The following is a 22985-nucleotide window of genomic DNA, read 5'->3' as shown; positions in this document are numbered from 1 at the left end:
TTCCTATCTGATAACAACATCTGGGCCATTTTTGGTTAGTTTCTATTCATTGTTTTCTCTTAACCATGGGTCACTTTTTTTCCCCTCTTCATGTGTCGTATAGGTGTCACATGGGTGTATGTGTCTTATCACACATGTATATTAGGCTGCAAGCATGGAAGAATGAGTCATGCTAAGTTATGGAGTGCCTCAGGATTCTAATCTGTCATATATCACTTCAAAGTTTGATAAACATTAACCAGTTTCTCTTGACCTCTGTCTATGGGAGATTCTGTCACTTTCTACCACTTGATCTGGGCTGAAAGTAACCATGACTCTCAGCTCTCCTAGGGCCTGTTATTTATTTATTTTGGAATCTAGATCATTTAGGTTTCTTTGAGTCCTTGACTGAGTTTTTTTTTAATGACTTGGCTAATGTATAACTTATGTACAATAAACCTCACATATGTGAAATATGCAATTGAATAAGATCTCACAGATGTATATCTCTGTGAAACCACCACCACAATCATGATAAATAACATTTCCATCACCCCTAAAAGCTTTCTTGTGTTTCTTTCCAATCAGTTCCCCCTCCTCCTCTGTCCCTAGACCAGTGGTTCTCAACTTTGCTAATGCCGTGACCCTTTAATACAGTTCCTCATGTTGTGGTGACCCCCAACCATAAAATTATTTTTGTTGCTACTTCATAACTGTAATTTTGCTACTGTTATGAATCGTAATGTAAATATCTGATATGCAGGATGTATTTTCATTGTTACAAATTGAACATAATTAAAGCATAGTGATTAATCACAAAACAATATGTAATTATATATGTGTTTTTCGATGGTCTTAGGTGACCCCTGTGAAAGGGTCGTTCGACCCCCAAAGGGGTCGCGACCCACAGGTTGGCGACCCACAGGTTAAGAACCGCTGCCCTAGACAATCATTGGTCTTCTTTCTGGACTTACAAATTTGTTTGCAGTAAACAGATTTTATTTTTTTATTTTGATTTTTTAAATCCTCACCCGAGGCTATTTTTCCATTGATTTTTAGAGAGAGTGCAAGGGAGAGGGAGAGACAGAAACACCAATGTGAGAGAGACACATCGCTGGATTGCCTCCCTCATGCCCCCGACCAGGGCCAGGAGCTTGCAACCGAGGTCTGTGCCCTTGACCTGAATCGAACCTGGGACCCTTCAGTTCACAGGCCAATGCTCTATCCACTGGGCAAAACTGGCTAGGGCTGCAGTAACCAGATTTTATATAAAAGTAATGTTACCATATACAACCTTGTTTGTGTGAACTCTCACTCAGCACAATTATCTACTCTGTTGCATGTATCTGCTGAGTAATAGTTTTTTACATATATGGCTATACAACATCATGTTTATTCATTTACATGATGAAAGACGTTTCAACAGTTTCTGGTTTTTAGCTATTACAAATAAAGTTGCCATGAACATTTACATACAAGTCTTTGTTGGAATATAGTGTTTACCTTTCTCTTGGGTAAATCCCTAGGAATGGAATAGCTAAGTGATATGATAGGATATGTTTATTATTTTAAGAAGCCACCAAACTGTTTTCCAAAGTGATTGTATTTTCTTGCAGTCCCTCCAGCAGTGTCTGAGAATTTCAGTTATTCCACATCATCGCTAACTCTTGGCATTGTCAAACTTTTAAATGTTAGGTATCCTAGTGGATTTTTGCCTCATGACTAGTAATATTGAACATCTAAAGAGTTAATTATTGGATATTCATATATCTTCTTTAGTAAAGTATCTGTTCAGATCTTTTGCCCATTTTTTAAAAATGTATCTTTAGTGTTGAAAGTATTACAGATGTCCCCTCCCCCCTGCCCCTATTGACTCCCTCCACCCCACTCCTGCTCCCCCTCCCCACTATTGTCGGGGTCCATGGATTATGCATATATGCATACAAGTTCTTTGGTTAATCTCTTCCTATCTCCCCTCCCCCCTTCCCTCTGAGATTCCTCAGTCATGATCTCACTTATATGTGGAATCTAATGAACAAAATAAACTGAAGAACAAAATAGATCCAGAGACATGGAAGCATGGAATAGACTGAGGAATCTTTTGCCCAATTTTTAATTAATTGCTTGTTTTCTTATTTAGCTGTAAAACTTTTTATAATCTGGAATTAATTATTTTGTTGATACATGTGTGGCATATGTTTTCTCCTACTGTGTGATTTGTCTCTTTGTTTACTTAATGGTATCTTTTGAAAAGTTTTCAAAACTCAAAGTTTTATAATTTTAAGTTCTGCATTTAGGTCTGTGATCCATTTGGAATTAATTTTTGTGTATGATCTGAAATATGGATCAAAGTTCATTTTTTCCCCATATGGATACTCAGGTTTTTCAACATTATTTAATGAAAAAGCTTTCTCTTCCCATTGAATTGCCTTGATACTTTTGTTGAATAATTGAATAAACAATTGTGGACCTGTTTTTAGACTCTTATATATATATATATATTGATTTCAGAGAGGAAGAGAGAGAGAGAGAGAGAGAGAGAGAGAGAGAGAGAGAGAGAGAAACGTCAATGATGAGAGAGAATCATTGATTGGCTGCTTCCTGCATGCCCCACACTGGGGATCAAGCCTACAACCCAGGCATGTGCCCGGACTGGGAATTGAACAGTGGCCTCCTGGTTCACAGGTCAACATGTTTTTGGACTCTTTGTTTCATTGATCTCTGTTACTCATTTCAAACCAATACCAAACTTTTTGATTACTGTAACTTTATAAGTTTTAAATCAGGTGTGTGCTTTTCAGTGTTTTCTTCCTTAGTATTGGTTTAGCTAGTCTATGGTTTTCATTAAATCTTAAAAAGCTGAATACTAAATAGTAAAATTCGAAGAAGCTGGCTGAGATTTTGACTGGGATTGCATTGAATGTTCAGATCATTTAGGGAAATTTGATACCTTAACAATATTGAGCCTGGTATATCTCTCTATTTGGCTTTTTAAAAATTATTTTACCAATGTTTGTAATTTGGTAGTCTTGCAAGTCTTTGGTTAGATTTATTTCTAATTATTTTATATTTGTTAACATTATTATAAAAGGATTTTTAAAAATATAATTTCTCAATTGTTAACTATCAGTACAGAAATTACAGTGGACTTTTAAAAAATTAGTTTTGTATCCTGCAACCTTGCTAAAATTACTTCTTAGTTCTAGTTGTTATTTTGTAGATTCTCTTGGAAAGTTTCACATAAATAATTATATATACATAAATGGCAGTTATACTTATCTCTTTCTAATCTTATTGCCTTCCCCCCACCCCCACCACCATGTCTACAGCCAAACTTATCCCCAGGTCCCAGGGCAGGGGGCTCAGGGCCCCTGAGCTGCGGAGCTTGCTGGGGCGGCCATCTATTGCCTTTTTCTTCTTATTTCAATGATTAGCAGCTAACTTTAGTACGATGTTGATTAGATGTGAGAGGAGGAATCCTTGCCTCGTGTTCCTCATCATAGTCAGAAAGTGTTCAGTCTTTCACTTTAAAGTATGACTTTAGCCCGGCTGGTGTGCTCAGTGGTTGAGTGTTGACCCATGAATCCCGGTTAGGGCACATGCCCTGTTTTTGGTCTCCATCCCCAGTGTGGGACGTGCTGGAGGTAGCCAATCAATGACTCTCTCTCATCATTGATGTTTCTTTCTCTCTCTGAAATCAATAAAAACATATTAAAAAATCAAGTATGACTTTAACTGTAGTTTCTCAATATATGTGCTCAGATAGATATTTTTTACCAGCATAGCTATGATCATACAGTTTATCAAGCTAGTTCTCATTATTAGGGTTAGAGTGGGAGTCTCTTATGATTTTATACAACCTAATCAGAAGTGGAAGTCTCTGTCTTTCACTTTTTTTGAGCTAACTTTGCAAACTGTGTAGTAAGTATTCTCATTTAGAAAAAGCTACCAATAAACATACATACATCAAAAGATTTCTAATCCGAAAAATCTTTCTTTCAAACTTGCTATTCCTCTTAATGTAATTAGCCTTACAGTAATCTTCACTCATTTACACTATAATATTTCCTCCATAATTTCTTACATTCTTCTTTTTTCACTCTATTATTATTGAAATTTGCCTCATAAAAGTCATATATTTACCATCTAAAAGTCAAATGATATTTTCTCCGTCTTCTTGCTATAGACTGACTTGTGCCTCACCTCCATTTCATATGTTGAATTCCAAATCCCCATTGTGATGGTATTTAGAGGCAGGGTCTTCGGGAGATAATTAGGTTTAGTTGAGGTCATTAGTAGGGACCTTTATGATGGGATTAGTGCCCTTATAAGAAGATATACCAGAGAGCTTGTCTCTTTCTCTCCCTGGCCATGTGAGGATACAGCAAGGAGGTGGCCATCTGCACATCAGGAAGATAGACCTCATAGACCTCACCAGAACTGGACCATGCTGGACCTGATCTTAGACTTCCAGCCTCCAGGACTATGGGTTATGAATGTCTGCTGTTAAAGTCACCCAGTCTCTGGCATTTTGTTATGGCAGCCTAAGCTGACTAATACACTCCCCTACCCTCTTCAGACTCTCAACATACACTCCTTTTTGAATGTGTTCTCTTCTGTTTACATTCTCATCATATTTATCTGATAGCTGCTTCTCCATGTTAGTCATAACATCTTCCTCCAGTTCTTAAATATGAATTTTTCCCAGAGTACTAAATTTGGCCATCTTCTCTCTCTACAGGTAGCCCCTTGACATTGAACAGATTGAAATAAACTGAAATAAACTCCAGACTTTAATGGATTCCTCTATGTGGAGGACCACAAATTCATATCATTAGTCTGTTAAACACTCCTTAATAAAGACTCCAATTTTCAAATGCATCGCTACCTAGATGCCCCACTAACAGTTCAAGATCCTTGTATATTAAACAAAATTCCACATTCCTTCTCTCAAGCCTACGTCTGTTGCCTCTTTCTGTTAAAGGCACCATTATCCTTCTAGACAAACCTCAGAGTCATCTTTTTCCTCAGATCTAGTCTGTTGCCACATGATGACAACGTTAATTTTATAGTATCTCCAGCACCCATTCTTTCCTGCCCCTCGCCACCACTTCCTTCATTCCTTGAATTCACTTACACCATTCTTTCTCTATGGCATGCCCTTTTGCTAATATTTTTATGCCCAAGCTGTAGACATTTAAAAAAATAAGTTCAAATTCCATACATTACAAGGAAGTTTCCCTGATCAGCCTTTTGCTGCCCCAGCCTAAAAAATGGTATTTATTATAAACATCATTAATTCTCTGTCTCTACCCGATCTCCACTTTTTATTATAGCCATTTAAGAATATATGTATACCTAATATAAATATATACATGCTAGACTTTGAAGAAAATAGAAAGGAATATCTTCATTCTCTTCAGAAGCTCAGCAAATATTGATTGAGTTATAAATGAATTTATTAATGACTCATAATTTTTTTCAGAAAGCAAAGACATTCTATGGGTTCCAAAGTAGCCTCATTTTACTTGTATTGTATAGGTGGGGTTTTTTTGTTTGTTTGTTTTTAAATATATTTTATTGATTTTTTACAGAGCAGAAGGGAGAGGGATAGAGAGCTATAAACATCGATGAGAGAGAAACATAGATCAGCTGCCTCCTGCACACCCCCCACTGGGGATGTGCCCACAACCAAGGTACATGCCCTTGACCAGAATCGAACCTGGGACCCTTGAGTCTACAGGTGGACGCTCTATCCACTGAGCCAAACCGGTTAGGGCAGGTGTGGTTTTTTTTTGCCTGTGTTTTGTCCTATGTATATTAGTAGCCTAATAGTATATTTTATTGATATTACTTAATATGTATTAAATGTCCATTAATACTGTGCTCAATGCTTCTGATAGAGAAAAGAACTATAGGAAGAATGTGTGGTTTTCCATTTAAGCTAATTTCACAGTGAAGTGGAAAAGGAGGATCGTGCATAACATAAGCATTTTTGGTTTCTTTGGCAGATATGAGTGAACTTCATAAATTTCTATGTACTAGGTGGAGTGAGATTTCTCCCTTCCAAAAAAGTTAATAAATAAATAATAAAATAGTAAAATAACTGGTAAAAATCATACAAATAGATAAATAGCTAATAAAATAATAAATGGAAAAGGGAAATATATAGGAAAACTTTTGAAACATTTTTCTTTTCAAGTTTTGTTTCAATTACGTATATGTATTTGTGTCTGCACATACGAAAATACAAGGGGGATGGGGGGGAAATTGAATAAATTTGATAACAAAGAGTAAGCTGCCTATACCTTTTCCATGTTTATACCAGATGTTTTCAAGCCAGTAGTTCTGTCTTTCACTTTCAGCATAAAATAACTACTGGAAGTCCAAAGTTGGATAAATTGTCCATCTGTATTGGCTAGTTAGATTAAGGCTGAAAACATGCCTAACTTTCAATTAAGTAGTGAAGACAGAAGAATAAGTTTCTTTAGAAAATATATTTAGAAAATTGGAAAAGGACTAAAGATAGCTTCTTGAGAACGTACCAAAAGTGATGAGAAAACCATAATAAAGAGCCTGGGGAAATATTTTAGAAATTGTAGATAGCCAAATAATTTTATAGTGTGCATTAATATTTGTGTGAAATGTAGATGAACCATAAGCCTTTAGTGGGACTAAGATGAATGATTTATGATAACTCGCAAGTGATTAAGTGTGGAACTTGAATTAAAAGTACTGTTAATTTTTTCTCAAAGCTGTAGCTGTAATTGTTGGGGATCCACAAAAGGAGGAGGGCTTCTCTGTATTTCAGTTGAGGGGGTGATCGGACTTCACTGAGGTGAACTCTGGTCTCCTGGTGAAACTTGCAAGAATCTTGTCTGACCTCTATACCTCACGAGCTTTGGGATGTGGGCCAAGTCACTAAAATCTGAACTTCTGTCATCTGCAAGTGGAAACTATTGCAATACATAATCTTATATAACTTCTAGTTCTAAACTTCTAATCTTGAAATGCCTGTGTTTTTATGTAGACTTTTATGTGAGAGATACAGAAATGAATAAGAAAATTGGTTGGGGTTTACTGTGAACAGGAATATTTCCTTTCACTTTCCCTGTTTTCAAACAATTAGAGAGGCAAGAAGGCATTAATAGAATACGGTTGTGGTTTGGGGTTTAATGGGAAAGACCTCAGCACAGCATGAACTTTGTGAGTATCCAAACATATACGCGCAAAGCACAGGTTCTGAAGCCAAAATTCATTTCTGATAATGATTTCTTCTAATTATTATGCAAAAGTCCAGATCTACTCTAGTTCCTAGAACGAGAGAGGCTCAAAGTAATATTTTGCAAAAGGGAGTCTCTTTAGAATTCACCGGGACCCTGAAAGGGTCTCTCACGCCAACCATTCCAGAATATCATGGCTTCATTCCCTCAATTGACATGCCCAGCAGTCTGACCTTCCATTTTCTTCTGTCTTCTAGTTTAGCAGATGAATTTAATCCTTATATTCCCAAATTGTTTTTATTCATAGAGGAATTTAAGTAACAAACACTATGGTGTATTAAAGACCACCCCAGAGCATTGGCTCTATAATCAGATAGGCCCAGATTTGTTTCCTGTTTCAGATTCTTCTAGAATAAAAGGATGTTAAAACCCTGGCCAGTGTGGCTCAGTTGGTTGAGCATTGTCCAGTGTACTGAAAGGTTGCTGGTTTGATTCCCAGTCAGGGCACATGCCCAAGTTGTAGGTTTGGTCCCTGTCTCTCACATTGATCTTTCTCTCTTTCTCTCTCCCTATCCTTTCCTCTCTCTCTCCAAACCAATAAACAATGTTTTTTTAAAAAATCTTAAAACACACACACACACACACACACACACACACACACACACCTCTTTCCCCATAGGATTATTGAGAAGATTAAATGACATGTGTATGTTCTTCATAACCCTTTAAAACAGAGGTCAGCAAGCTGATTCTATAAAGGACAAGAGAGTAAATATTTAGGCTTTGCTGGCCATGTGGTCCCTGTCACAATTATTCATCTCTGCTGTTGTACTTCCACAGCAGCAGCCATAGGCCATTCATAAATAAAGGAGCTTGAGAAGGTAAAACTCCTGTTTTTCCTTTACTATCTATCAGTACTTAACTCTGACACCAAATGTGTGTGTGTGTTGTCCTCACCAAGTAATTTCCAACACCAGCTGCATGTCCTTCAACTTAGTTTCACTCTGACACTATAACCTGGAGGTAGCATCAGTTCCCACCGATGAAGGGACTCCATCCCACCAGAGTGCTCCCCCTTCACCTGACAACCACAAGTCTGGGCATCTGGTCCTTTTAAGCAGCAAGCTATACATAGAAGGTTCCCAGGACCTTCTCTTTGGGTCTCATAATAGGATGGCTCACAGAATTCAGAAAAACAGTTTACTTATTAGGTTACCAGTTCATTATGAAAAGATACAACCAGGGAACAGCCAGGTGGAAAAAATGCATAAAACAAAGTATGGAGAAAAGAACTCGGAACATTCATGTCCCCTCTGGACACACTACCCTCCCGGCACCTCCATGTGTTCAACCTCCAGCCCCTTTCTCCTCCCCAGAGATCTGGGTGAGATGGAACGTTCCAACCCTCTCATCACCTGGATGGTTCCCCTGGCAACCAGGCCCCATCCTGAAGGTATCCAGGAGCCCCCGTGCCTCCCATTATCTCATTAGCATACAGAAAGACACCTTTCACTTTGGTGGTTTCAGGGGTTTTTAGGAGCTGTGTGGCAGGAAACAAGGAACTAGGGAATGTTCCAATGAAGCTTTAGTTATGGAAATTTGAATCTCATCTAGGATTCATGTATCCTAAAATATTCTTCTTTTGATTTTTATTCAACCATTTCATTATGGAAAGGCCATTCTTAGCTCAAGGGATGGACGAAAACAGCAGCAGGTTGGATTTGGCCCACAAGCCATTGCTTTCAAGCTCTGCTTTCAAGGGTCCGGAGTGCCTGGTGTTCTCAGTGGTGGTTTAGCCTTGTCTGACCCTCCCAGTCCTGGCCCAGTGCGGGCATCTCCTCCACAGCCTGAGCCTCCCCTGACACATTTGTTCCTCTTCTCCTTGCTTTTCTCTCTGTTGGTCGCTGTGTGGCCATGCCTACTCTTCTTGATTAATTTGTTCTTGATTAGGTTGGGTAAGGTTCTATCTCCTGCATTACAGAAATACACAGTATTTATCTGAGAATAGATCGAAACAAAATGGCTTATTTATAGGGTAAAAAGGAATTCTATTTCTCCATTAACTCCTTTCATACCATCAATATAGCTCTCCCTTTACTTTGATGGGGAAAATAAGACATTTTGGTGGGGGGGGGGGGGGGCTAGCAATCTGAATCTATGCCAGTAGCCTAATGTTCATTCTTGTTAGCCTATAGTCTAGTCCCTGCCCCTTCCTTAATTATCTGGTCTTGCAAGACCTGTTTACCTAAGTACTCCCATTTTACAGAGGCCATAAACCATGAACAATACACAACCCCCCCAGAGGGGGTTATTAGCACTGGCACCAGGCCAGGCCTTTCTTTAGGTGTGGTCTCACGGCCACCATCCCAACACACGGGGCTTTTTGCAAAGCCCGAGAAAGGTCTGGAAGTCCCATCCATATTTGGGGGACAAAGAAACCAAAAGGGTATAAAGGGAAAGCTTCCTCCATATTGGTTTGCTCAGGATTTGGAGAGAAACAGTCTCCCCTGAGTCATTGTACTAGTACATGCGAAACATCTGAAAATAAATGGGTTTTTCCTGTGTCTCCAAGTACTCCTGTGCATTTTTCGGTCACCTGGTAAATTCTGTAACAACTTCTTCTGTAATAATTATATTTTCAGTAAATATAGTTTTAAATGACTAAGTCTCTGGAAGGAACTATTACAGCACTATAACTATGATGGGAATTATCGAAGTAGCTGCAGGAAATAGTTTTATAGAGTTCAGGAACAAAATATTGAAACATTTATCTGATTTCCTCATGACCTCTCATAAGTGGTAATGCTATTTAATTTGAAGAGATGCCAACTACATATATTCAAATTTTAGTGAGTATGACACTTAAACTTTAAAAACATAGATATTTAGGATTTATAGTCTTAAAGGTTTTGCTCTTGCTCTTTATAACTAAAGTTATAAAACATTCTGTAAACATTTTGAAATAAAAATTGAAAATCACAAAATGCTAATTCTTAGAGGTAAGATCTCCCTGCTATAGAGTATACTAAACTTTGTTGTTACCGCAAAGATCTCACAGAAATCGCCCCTAAGTCCAATGAAAAAGATTGTGGATCACATCCACCTTATTTTAAATGAAGAATTAATACAGTTTATTACACATAATTTGTGTCCCATACTGTAGCTTTAGTGAGGAGGTTGCCATCAGGGGAGGGGGTATTCCTGCTGTGTTGGGTCCCTGGAGGTGAGGCTGCCATCACTTTTAGAGTTAACATCTTTGTTTTAGGAGGGTTACCAGTATCCTTACAAAATTTAGGATAAACACCGTTCACTCTTCTTGAAGATAGATGGAAGTGCCTTATACTTGCATGTGTATGCAGTCCTTGGGAAGGTGAGTGCTCTATTCTGTAATGTAAATTGGAGCCTGCTTTCTCTTGTCTGAGCTTTTTAAGAGAAGAAACTGCTTTCCAAAAGGCTATTTTATCAGGAGAGTTGGAACAGGCCAACTCCTACAAGGTATTTTGTAATCCTGAAAACCCCCAATCGGATCCTAGTCATGATTTAATAACCAAAGCCATGGGAAATACATTACAGACTATTTTGATTGTTTTGCACGCCCTGAGAGCCTTCCTTTGGCTGTAGCATTGAGAAATAAAGTCAGAAGAATGTATCCTCCCTTTTCTTCAGCTAGCCAGGTCTAGTCAGTAGCCAAGTCTTGTGGAGTCCCTCCCTGAAATACTTCTGGAATTGATCTCCTTTTTTCATTCTCAGGGTCACTCCTAGTCCAACCCAGATCAGCCACCTATCCAACTCTGGCCCATTTCTCAGTCTGTATCCCAAATAACCTTTTAAAAATCCAGTCTAACCTATTCACTTTCTTACTTCTTAGTCATTTCGTTAATTGCTCTTAGAATAGAGTTTTATTTTGTCTAACATGGTTTACAGAGCCCCCCAAATCCTGACCTCTGCCTGTCTCATCTCTCACCACCACCACCGTGTTCTCCCTGACCCCGTGCTTTAGCCAGGCTGGAATTATTTCAGTTCCTAGAACATGACTAGGGCTGTCTTGGCCTCCAAGCCTGCTGTTTTCTCTGCAACTCTCGTTACCTGGCTCAGAGTCACAGTTCAGCTCAGAGTTCTCTTTCTCCTGGGCCTGGGTTTGGAGCCTTGATTTGCACTCGTAGAGCGCTTATGTGCCTGCCTTTTTCATAGCACTTGTCACACCTTGGGACTGATGTGTCTGAAATAGTTTCCCTGCTGCACTGGACACTCCATGAGGGCAGGTGATATGCTTTACTCATTGCTCTGTCCCTGCATCTAACAGTGGTTCTCAACCTTCTGGCCCTTTCAATACAGTTCCTCATGTTGTGACCCAACCATAAAATTATTTTCGTTGCTACTTCATAACTGTAATGTTGCTACTGTTATGAATCGTAATGTAAATATCTGATATGCAGGATGGTCTTAGGCGACCCCTGTGAAAGGTTCATTCGACCGCCAAAGGAGTCGCGACCCACAGGTTGAGAACCGCTAAAGAAGAATGCCTGACATATAGTAGCCACCCATAAATATTTGTTGAATAGAATGAAAAGTGAACGAACGAAGTAGGAGGCAATCCAGTGTATCAAAGGCTCTATGGGAGTGGAGATTATGAAAAGGAAGATGCAAATGGCATGAAGAGTTCAACGATTAAGAGCTCAGAGATCCTTGAGGTTTAACTTTCAGCAGCTTATTGTTGAATTCCGTAACATAGTGGACACAAAAGCCAGTTGGAGACTTAGGAATAAATGTTATTTAAGGACGTGAACACAGCACGTAACAGAAGTGTGACTATAAGGGGAGCCAAGATAATGGTAACACTAGGAAGGAGTGATGGCCTAAAGGAGTCTGTCATTTGCTTGTCTTTTTTCTTAACTTAGTACTGGAAAGACTTGGGCATTCTCACCAGTTTATCTACTGCTTTGTCCTGCTTTCCTTATATATCACAGGGGAAAGTTCTATAAATATTTCCTACTGCAAAGTGAAATGAAACACATTTTAAAAGCCTGATTTATTTAATATTTTTTCAATTTTGGAAGAATTAAAATTTTTTAGATTTTCATGTCTGCCTGAAAAGTAAGCTGTGTTCTTGACATCTGTTTATGAACATGGTTGCTATGAACATGGTTGCTATAGTTTGTACCGGAGTATGCGAACTTTATCCTTACTAAGGCCGTTTGTTTTAGTTTTCAGTTCCTTTCAGCTACTCTTAAAAATCTGGACTTTGGAATTTCATCTTAAAACACTTATATCTCTTTTTTTAATTGATTTTAGAGAGAGAAAGAAAGGAAGAGAGTGAGAGAAACATTGATTTGTTGTTACATTTACTTATGCATTAATGGGTTGATTCTTGTATGTGCCCTTTCCACTAACCAACTTAACTACCCAGCCAGGGCCTCTTACTAGTATATATCTTTAACCACAGATTTTTGCATGACTAGTTGCTAGTTCTGACATTGATCATTGGATATATGGAGATTTAGTTCTTAGGTTACACACACACACACACACACACACACACACACACCATTTCTAATTTAAGATCTGCTCTTGTAAAAAAGGCTTTGTGTGTCAGAGACTACCTGTGGGGTGTTTTCTTCGGGTCATTTTACTTGTAGAAAAAGACTTTTGTGCTTAATTAGCTCTGAGAGTTGAACTGATGAAGAGCCCCCTTACCTGAACAGTAAGGCATCTTGATTATTAATATGAGGCCAAGAGCTGGACCATTATTCTCACCACAGTAGTTAATCACTTACTAGTAAGAAGGAGAGAGCATTCAGTATATTTGGAGGCTGTTTAATCATCAACTTTGGGAATGGCAAATATTTCTCTGAATTTCTGAGAACATACAGGGCCACTGTTTGCCAAGCCTTTGCCACCAAATTTATTACTATAATTAATGTGTTTTCTCCTTAACAGGTTGTTCTCATTTTTATCATAAGCTATGTGTTAAGTTGCAAGTGACCACGTCATTTGTGAAGTTACCACTAGTGTTACATGTAAAAAACATCACTGGTTGGGTTGAGGAACCTGTTCTGTCTTCCTGGCAGGCAAACATAAGACAAACATAGGTTTCCAAGGTATCAGCACTGCGTGCATCTGTTTCATAGTGTAATTTCATCAGTTGAACAGATGAAGAATGCTAATTAGTTTGTTTATACGTTTGTGATTTAATGAGACTAAACACTTAACTGATCTTGAAGTAGGTACAACTTGTTTCCTGTTGCTGTTTTTAGTTTAATTAAAAACAGTGTTAGGCACAGTTTTCTGGAAGTTATAGAACTGTGTAATAGGGGAGAATCTCAAGGAAGGATGGGTAGTCAGTTGTATCCTGCCACAGTGAGATTGAATAGGAAGATGAGAATGAAAATATTGAGTTTCAGGGCAAGAGTTGAAATCCATTGTTAATGAGAAGATTAAGCTGATGAAAAACGTTATCATAAATGAAATTATAGCAAACTCCTAAATCCAATATTTAAGTTCTAATGTGCCCCAGAATAACTTATTTTAGGAAGTAGTTCTATACCTTCATTACATTCAACCTATAATCAGAATTCTATTTTTTATCACTTTTGCTTTTATTTGAATACCCTCAAAAAATTCTAATGATTCTTCCTCTAATGTTTTCTTCTTGTAATTGTTGTAGTTACATCAAAATATAACTTAAATCATGGCATTCAGTTACTACAGCTCTTCTTCCTGAAAACTAATACAAAATAATGGTGTTATGCTTATTATAAATCAATAATTATTTAATACCATCTACTATAATGTCTTTTGTTACTTTCACGTTGTGCAAAACTGGATCTGCAGAGGCTGTTATATTTTGGGAGATGAGGAAGTAACTTGTCCTATAGTCAAAATTATATTTGGATTAAAATGTTTCAGTTAACTTGCTCAGCTTTTCACAACCAGGGGTCAGAAAACTACAGCCTGTATAGCAAATCTACAGCCTGTTTTTGCAAATAAAGTTTTATCGAAGGACATCAATATTGATTCCTTTGTATAGCAGCTATGGCCTTCATACAAAAATGACAGAACTGGGTCAGTGATAGAGACCTACTTTCTGGCTCTTTACAGAAAGGCCTGCTGACCACAGATCTAAACCCTACATGAGGTCAGGAATTGGTAAATAGTAGTAGAGTTATGCTGATATGCATTAAAGCCCGAGAAACAAATATTTGTGAAACTGAGTCTTCCAAGGAATACAATTGAGAGCTTTAAGTTTTTAGGTCTTTCGGAATCCAAGTAACCATTGCACCTACTGCCAAATTGCCTTTGAGACACTCAGTAGCCTGCTGAGATAGCTACCTATTCTATTCTGGCAGAATATGTTTTCTGCTCCTGAATATATAGGGTCTTCCTTGTACCTTCTTAAAGATTCATAAATTACATGTAAACACAGATTTGGGGTATGACTTTAAATAATAGAGAATACTGGCAGCTTCTTCTGGCCTGTCAGCATCCATAATCTTCACCTACTCCATATCCATGAGAGCCCAAAGGTTGTCAGATGGTAATTTAGGCTTCCTATTTGTTTCAGTTCAGAAAAGGAATTGTCCATTGCTCTAAACTTATTAGATAACTTACCTGTGACAAATTAAAAGCTATTGCTTATGCATATTAAGAATATATTAAGAGCATTTAGGCGCATAGTAAAGAAAAGAAAAGAACTGAACTCCGGTTCTAAAGACGGAAGTATAAGGCTCTATCCTGGATAATTCAAATACCACCAGCCAATGAACAGGAGAATTATGTTCTTGTTGGCTCTTTAATATAAACTTCTAAGCCACTTTTAAGATAAACTAATCCTAGTTTCTAAATTAAGCCTTATTATTTAGAAACCAGTATCATTTGTGCTTGAGTTAGTAGAAAATGCATTGGCTCTGGAGTGAGATGGACCTACCTTTGAACTCAAGCTCCATCACTTTCTAGCATTTCAAACTAAAGTAAATGACCTAAACTTTCAAGCATCTGGCTCGTTGGGAATAAGAATGTTTGTGCCATATGGTTGCTATGAGGATCAAACGACTCCCGTGAGGCTTAAATGTAAGTACAGAGTTCCCAGGCATATAGAACGGGGTGAATAAACGTAGGTTCTTTTCCACTCTTTTTTGTGTGTTTTTTATTTTCCAAGAATGATGAACCCAGTTAATCACGATCATTAGAATTGTTTATAAGCTGAACTTATAACCAGACAGTGTTTCAGTTCTGAAAATATATATTCAATGTTTTAGATCTGAAAAAAATGTACTTAGGCATCAAGTATATATATTTGGGTATGTTTGAGAGACATTAGTTTTTGCTATTCTGATTTATCAGAAGTGATAGCATAGTGAGAATGTAGTAGTATGAGCACTAATAAAACTACATTTAGATTTGGCTTCTGTCTTAAAACCATATTGTTCCACCAATGTGAAATCAAACTAGCCTAAAAGGGTTATAAAAATGGACACCAGTAGTTTGTGTTAATGAGGACACTTTGGAGAAAATTATGTTCCATTTGAAAAATATTAAAATATTAAAAGCAAGTATTTTACTAGTATACCAAAATGCACACATATTATAGATCTTTTTTTTAATTGTTTTATTGCTTAAAGTATTACAAAAAGTATTACATATGTCTCCTTTTTTCCCGCCCTTGACAATCCCCTGGTCTCCCCTTCCCCCCAGTGTCTTATGTCCATTGGTTATGCTTATATGCATGCATACAAGTCCTTCAGTTGATCTCTTACCCTCCCCTCCTGCCCCCAACCCTCCCCGGCCTTCCTTCTGTAGTTTGACAGTCTGTTCGAGGTTGCTCTGCCTCTGTATCTATTTTTGTTCGTAAGTTTATAATGGTCTTTATTATCCATAAATGAGTGAGATCATGTGGTATTTTTCCTTCATTGACTGGCTTATTTCACTTAGTATAATGCTCTCCAGTTCCATCCATGCTGTTGCAATGGTAAGAATTCCTTCTTTTTTACAGCAGCATAGTTATTCCCTTGTGTAGATGTACCACAGTTTCTAATCCATTCATCTACTGATGGGCACTTAGGCTGTTTCCAGATCTTAGCTATGGTGAATTGTGCTGCTATGAACATATGGGTGCATATATCCTTTCTGATTGGTGTTTCTGTTTTCTTGGGATATATTCCTAGAAGTGGGATCACGGGGTCAAATGGGAGTTCCATTTTTAGTTTTTTGAGGAAACTCCATACTGTCTTCCATAGTGGCTGCACCAATCTGCATTCCCACCAGCAGTGCACAAGTGTTCCTTTTTCTCCACATCCTCTCCAGCACTTGTCGTTTGTTGATTTGTTGATGATAGCCATTCTGACAGGTGTGAAATGGTACCTCATTGTTGTTTTGATTTGCATCTCTCGGATGATTAGTGACTTTGAGCATGTTTTCATATGTCTCTTGGTTTTCTGAATGTCCTCTTTTGAAAAGTTTCTATTTAGGTCCTTTGCCCATTTTTTGATTGGATTGTTTATCTTCCTTTTGTTAAGATGTATGAGTTCCCTATAAATGTTGCAGATTAAACCCTTATCAGTGATAACATTGGCAAATACGTTCTCCCATGCAGTGGGCTTTCTTGTTTTGTTGATGGTTTCTTTTGCTGTGCAGAAGCTTTTTATTTTGATGTAGTCCCATTTGTTTATTTTCTCTTTAGTTTCCAATGCCCTAATATTATAGATCTTTACCAAATGTTCCATCTATTTTATAATTGGCACTAGAATCCCGTTGCAGGAGGATTCCTGCAAGAATAGGGCTTCCTCGGGCCAATCGTGCCGCCAAGCCCCTCCGCCCAGGGCTGTAGACGGGGGTCCCGCCCGCCCAGGGCTGCACACGGGGGTCCCGGCTGGGGGTGGGGCTTAGGCTGCACACGGGGGCCAGGATGGCGGCTCGCACTGGCTGCAGTATGCAAATTAGCCGCCATCTTTGTTGGCGGTTAATTTGCATATCACACTGATTAGCCAATGGGAGGCGTAGCGAAGGTATGGTCAATTACCCTGTTTGTCTATTATTAGATTAGATTCCCACCAGATTTTTTTTTTTACTTGAAAAACGCAATATGACTCTGTGGTCTTTGCTTGTTCACACCTGTCTTTTTCTGTTTTCGTAAGTGCACTAAGTCACTCGCTCTCTGTTCCAACTTTCTACTGCCCGCAGACATTCCCATCACCAGTGTCCTTGAGCTGATCGTGGCTTCCATTTGTCAGTCCCACATAAGAAGAGCAGCTCACCAGGACGAGATCCACAGCAGGCTGAGGCCACTGACACCATGTTCTGTACGAAGCTGAAGGATCTCAAGATCACAGGGGAGTGTCCTTTCTCCTTACTGGCACCAGGGGAGGCTCCAAAAGAGCCAGCAGAGGAGGTGGCGGGAAACGCAGAGAGCTGCCCAGCCACCCTGCCCATCTGTCAGGACGCCCCTGAGAAGAATGTGCAAGGAAGTCTCCCTCAAAGGAAGACCAGTCGGAGCCGCGTCTACCTTCACACTTTGGCAGAGAGCATTTGCAAACTGATTTTCCCCGAGGTGAGTGCTTGCCCTGTTCAGGATGTTACTGATATTTTGAAAATTCTAAAATAATGGTTTTCTAACGAAAACGTAAACACTTGCTTTCTCACTCTCAAGTCTCTGATAGATGTTTCCTGGAAACACAGAAAAGCATTCCTTTAAAGCAATCATCGTCTTAAATTGTGTTCCTCTTAAAATGTTTAACATCTTGAATTGTTTTCAAAAGGATCCTGACTCTGACAAGCTTTTGAGCAACTGCTTAGCCCCTTAGCATCAGCTTCCTTATCTGTAAAATGGAAACAATGACAGTCTCTCTGTTTGAGAGTGTTAATGAACATGGAGTGAAGTGATCCATACCTCTTCCCATACCATAAATGACCAGTAGTTGTCAACTGTTATTTTAAAATCAAGTTCCTTGAAGAATAACTTCTTTTCTGCCATGTTTTCTTCTTCTGAATCCAAAGAGTAAGATGTGTCCCCTGATAATTTGTTGAGGTGGGGAAATCTCCCTTTTCCTGCTGTGTCTGAGTCTGAAATCTCTGCTCAGGCCAGGCTTGACCTGGTCCTTTGTGTCAGAGTTGTTAATTCAGACACTTCTTGAAATAGCTCTGTGAGCTGCCTAGCCTAATATCATTTTGAGATATGGAGCATCTTCTGTTAATCTACCTGTGACAGAACACTGGGAATAGAGCATATACTTCATTAGGTCAAATATTTTAGGAATAGAAGAGGCATGTCGGGAGCTCCTCTCCCCCTGCAGGCTAAAGAGAAGAGCAGCTGAAAGTCTCCATGATTTCTTCTTCCCTCCATCTGTGTTCAGTTTTATAGACACTCACATAACCGATGAGATCGGAATTAGACTCCAGCTATCATAATCCACTGGTAATTTTTAATTGACTCAACACCAAAGCATTGAAGCACATCCCTAAGGACTAGGCGAGCTAAGTAACTTGACCAAAGTCACACAGCTTTCGAAGGCTAGAGCAATTTCTGCTGTCAAACAATATGGGCTCCAGTGAGTGAGAAAGAAGATACTTAAATTGAAGCTTGAATTAGAATTAGCTGAAAGTTGAAGGGACTAATTTTGAATATAATATCATCACAAAAATACTTTGGTTAACCACCTTAGAAATAGAAATATTTAATTATTCTTATCCTACTCTAGTCACTAGACAGCCAGCTTTGGCTGGGATGAGGGAAGTAGCCCTTGTCAGGGAGTTGGTTGGTTGGCATCCCAGTCTCGGGAGTGGTTGGTAGTCTCGTTTCCAAGGACAGAGTGAGGTGCCCAGAGGGGAACAGGTGGGGATGATGGGAATGATGGGGAAGCTGGAGAGCTTCCGTGCTTCTCCTGAGTCTTGTCATTGCCATGTTGGCTTCATTATTTTGTCTGATAGATTTCGAATTCCTAAAGTAGAAGTCACCCACGTGCTAAAACATTCCAAATATCAATATAAATGATATTTTACTGGATTCTTTGTCTTTGTTTAGAATAATCTCTGTTGTTTGTGAACTCATAGAAGTATTTATTAAAATTTGACAATACTGCTTGGTAGTAGATGGAAAGGCAAGACTATAAGAATTCTAAGCGGCAGAAGAGGTACAGTAGGTATTATTCACTAGAACTCCTCTCTGACAACTGAGGTCATTTGCCTTATAACAGTAAATGGTCTAATGCTGCATACATTTGGACTGAGTAATACTAATCTAGATTATTCCATCAACTGCCCAAACATCTGCATGTCTTTAATTAAATAGCATTTAAAAAATTTTTAAAGTAGACATTTAATTCTTTTACTGTTTGGATAACAATTCTATCTGTTATCCAAAGGAAGAGACTCAAAATACCATTGGACAGACTATAGTTCTCATTTTAGATAATCAGACTTTACTCTCCAATTTGTTTTTATGGCTGGAGTAAGTATTAAAATCCATGAACCTTCCAGCCTTTCTTTCATCCTGAGGCAGACATGTCTTCCCTCTCTTTATCGGACCAGTCAGAGAAGCTGTTCTACATTCTACATTTAAGTTTTCTTTTTATTTCTTTTCGGCACTTGCATTTTTTCCTAATAAATTTCAAATCTTTCCGAAGCTCTATAATGAAAGTCCCTTCCATGATTTATTTTATTAAAACAGAAGCTTGGTCTATTTTGCTGAACTCCACTGCCTCCCTTAACCAGTGGAAACTCTAAGTGAGATATAAATAGTGCTTAAGGAGAAAGGAATTTCCCAACTTGGAATAGAGCCAGAAATTTCTTCACTTTCCTCTCGTTAAACTACAGAAAGAACCAGCGGTTATGTATACCCATGTAGATACATATGATTTTTACATGCTCTGCAAAAAAAAAAAAAAATTGTCAGCTCTGTTTACCAATGCTCTCCTTCCCCTTATTAACCAGAGACAGCAAACTGTTAAGAAAGATTGAGAGTCAAGTATTTAAAAAGTATGGAGGCTGCAATATCTTGAAGTATAGGAAAATTCACGAAATCAATAAAAAAGAGTAAAATTACATGTGTTTGGTGAAGATAATTAGTTCAAAGAAAGGAAATCGGTGCAAATTAGGGGAAATCCAAGATTTGTTTCAAATCAGTGATCAACTGATTTTGGCAACAGATTGGATTTAAGGGATAAAAGAAAGGGAGACAGATAATGCCAGAGTTTTCTAGACCTGGGGCTGTAAATGATACATGAAACATAAATATGCATGTGGAGTTAAGGGCGGGGAGTCACTGGCGTGGCTGGATGTGGAATTGGTGACAGGAACAGGGGTGGGCTTGGCTTGAGCCACACGGACATTGACGTATTGGTAGCACATCCAAAGGGGTTTCCCGACCCAGAGGGAGTGATGCCCAGAATTCCTTCATGGAAGACCGGACTTTGCCAAACTGGAGTCTTCTATTTGTATTCCCACTCACCTTGACCTTGGTCCGTGGCTGTCAGGACGACCACCCGCCACTGGTAAAGCCTGAGGCCCACAAACCCACATCCAAACTCAAATTAGTCTGAGCTCATGGTTTCTTCCCAAGTTTGAAAAACCCATGGAAAACCAGTCTCACTTTCCAAAGTGTAAATTCATGACACTTATCATTACAGTGATAACATAGCCGCTTCTTCGCAAGAAACTTTCAGGGAGAAGGATTAAAATGTATCTTCGAGTCAATTATTTAAGGGAATGTTTACAACTTTTCTTTTCGATTTTCAGTTTGAGCGGCTGAACTTTGCACTTCAGCGGACACTGGCAAAACACAAAATCAAAGAAAGCAGGTAAATTGAGCTGTTTTATTTGTGTGAACTTCTTATTACCATCTCTGCGGCCACTACTAATAGCCAACACTTGCTGAAAGTATCCACATATTTTGAATCACTATGCTATGCCAAAAACTGGACTGTTTTAGCTGCTACTAATCCGAAAATAAGTGCATTTTCGAATGTTATGCATCCCTAAGCTCCAAGTTTATGTAAAATGTTTAGGATTTTCTAGGGGTTTAGGAAAAGGCAGAACTGAGTTTCCAAGCTGGGTTTTTCAGAGCCCATGATTTCAACATTGTTGCCATATACTGCTGCTTTGAACAAGCTCCCATAGGCCTCTTCTCTCAGACTAAGGGTGATTTCTAAAATACTTAACAGGTCAGGCATGGATGCCCACCCTCAGTGCACAGTCCTTGGCTGATGAATACTGCTAAAAGGTTGAAGCAGGGTTCCTGTGCCCGCTCTTCCCCACTTCTCCCTCCCCCCAAATTAGACTTTAGGTGCTGCATCAGGAGGAAATGAAATGGAAGAAGGATGGGGGGTGGGGAATTCGGGGGCCTTGGGACAGCAGCTATTAATCCTTAGGGAAATTTTCAGTATTTTTTATAACCGGTATGGTTATTCTGGTGTGCACTGGCTAAATATCAGTTCTGTTTATACTTTTTTTTTTCTTGTACTGTGTCTTTGAAATTTTATTTAAGCTAGCTTTCTGTAGAGGCTTAATCTATAATAAGCTAGCTTTCTGTAGAGGCTTAATAGATAAGGTGATTTAAAAAAATAATCTGATTTCTATAGTTCATTTTTCAACTATATCTTGGCGCAGTCACTGCTGGTGGGTAATTTGACTTGGCCTTGTTTTCGATCCCCTGAAATGCCAAGGATTATTCAATCTGCCAATGATAGAATAAATACTTGAGCTCAAATTTACAGAGATGAACATTGACGTTCTGCAAACCAATACCATTGTCAGAGATATTTTATAAATTCATTCATCTCCCTGCTACTCATGAGTGAATAATCTGTTCTGTGGATTATCTGCGCTTAATTTTCCTTGCTGACTAACTGGTCCCGGACTGCAGGCAGCAGGCTGCCAAGAGGAGTCCCAGACGGGTCCAGAGAGAGAGAGTGAACCCGTGTGTCTGACAGAAGCTTTGTTTACAGGAGCGATATGCAAAGTATTCCAGAGCCCCCGACCTTGATTCTCAGTCAGGCTGATAAGATAGCCACAAGTCATCCTAGCTGTGCTACTGTGTCTGTCTGCCTAAGTCCTTGGCAGCCAGTTCACACAAAATTTATTCTCAGTGCTTTGTGTTCTGAATGTTCCTAAGCTAGAGGCAGACATTCCTTCAGGATGTGTTCCCAGCAGCGTATCTCTTTTAAAGATCTCAAAACTAAAAAAAATAAAATAAATAAATAAAAATAAATATTTTATTTGCAAATCTTGAAACATCTTTAACCACTTGCCTGACTTTTTATAGAGCGGATCATACTTTTAAATTGTCCTCGTGGTGATTATTCAGTTGTTGAAATAAGATGAGCCCCCCCCCCTTTTTTTTTTAATAAGAGTGCCTGTTGATATGCCAAATGCCTTCTCTCTGCTTTGCCTTTTAAAATTGTTGCGTATGCTCTTTGTGTCTGGGTCTCCCACCAGCACCACCATCTTTTTGACAAGGCAACTGCTGTTTCTGCTGCTCTCATTTTGCCAACTGCTGAACACACCTGGCTCCCTTTTGCAGACTGCTTCTTCTCTTATGTTTTCTTGAAAAGCAAAACACCAATATATTAAATAATAAACTGTCCCTCAATGGAGTACTGGAGCTCCCTACGCACCACCATCTATTTTTTAAGTAAATGAGTTTTAGTAGAACCATTCTGATAGCTCCCTGGAGTGGTTGCACATACAGCTTTTGTTTTGTTAATTTCTCTAGGATCTGTTGCTCACATCATCATATGTATGAACTCCTGGCTGATGTGTGTGTGTGTAGCACACATTCAAGCTTCTACCTCCTTT

The 22985-nt window shown here is 38.8% G+C and overlaps 1 protein-coding gene and 1 pseudogene across 2 annotated transcripts in view; one reads left to right on the top strand and one right to left on the bottom strand.

Moving 5' to 3' along the window:
• The window catches only part of GUCY1A1 (guanylate cyclase 1 soluble subunit alpha 1), a 47678-nt gene that overhangs the window by 7793 nt on the left and 16900 nt on the right, over positions 1-22985 (top strand). For both annotated transcript variants that reach the window (XM_006081871.3, XM_014456540.2), the window contains exons 2-3: positions 17379-17745; positions 20928-20989. In XM_006081871.3, the coding sequence (XP_006081933.1) occupies positions 17491-17745; positions 20928-20989 (317 nt within the window). In that variant the 5' untranslated portion in view covers positions 17379-17490. The remainder of the gene's footprint in view (positions 1-17378; positions 17746-20927; positions 20990-22985) is intronic.
• LOC111826615 lies at positions 3297-3415 on the bottom strand (annotated as a pseudogene).

The sequence above is a fragment of the Myotis lucifugus genome, unplaced genomic scaffold (assembly GCF_000147115.1).
Source record: "Myotis lucifugus unplaced genomic scaffold, Myoluc2.0 scaffold_1, whole genome shotgun sequence".
Classification (NCBI taxonomy): Eukaryota; Metazoa; Chordata; class Mammalia; order Chiroptera; family Vespertilionidae; genus Myotis; species Myotis lucifugus.
Note: the sequence above shows the minus strand (reverse complement) of the source record. Positions and strands in the feature narration are given on the sequence as shown.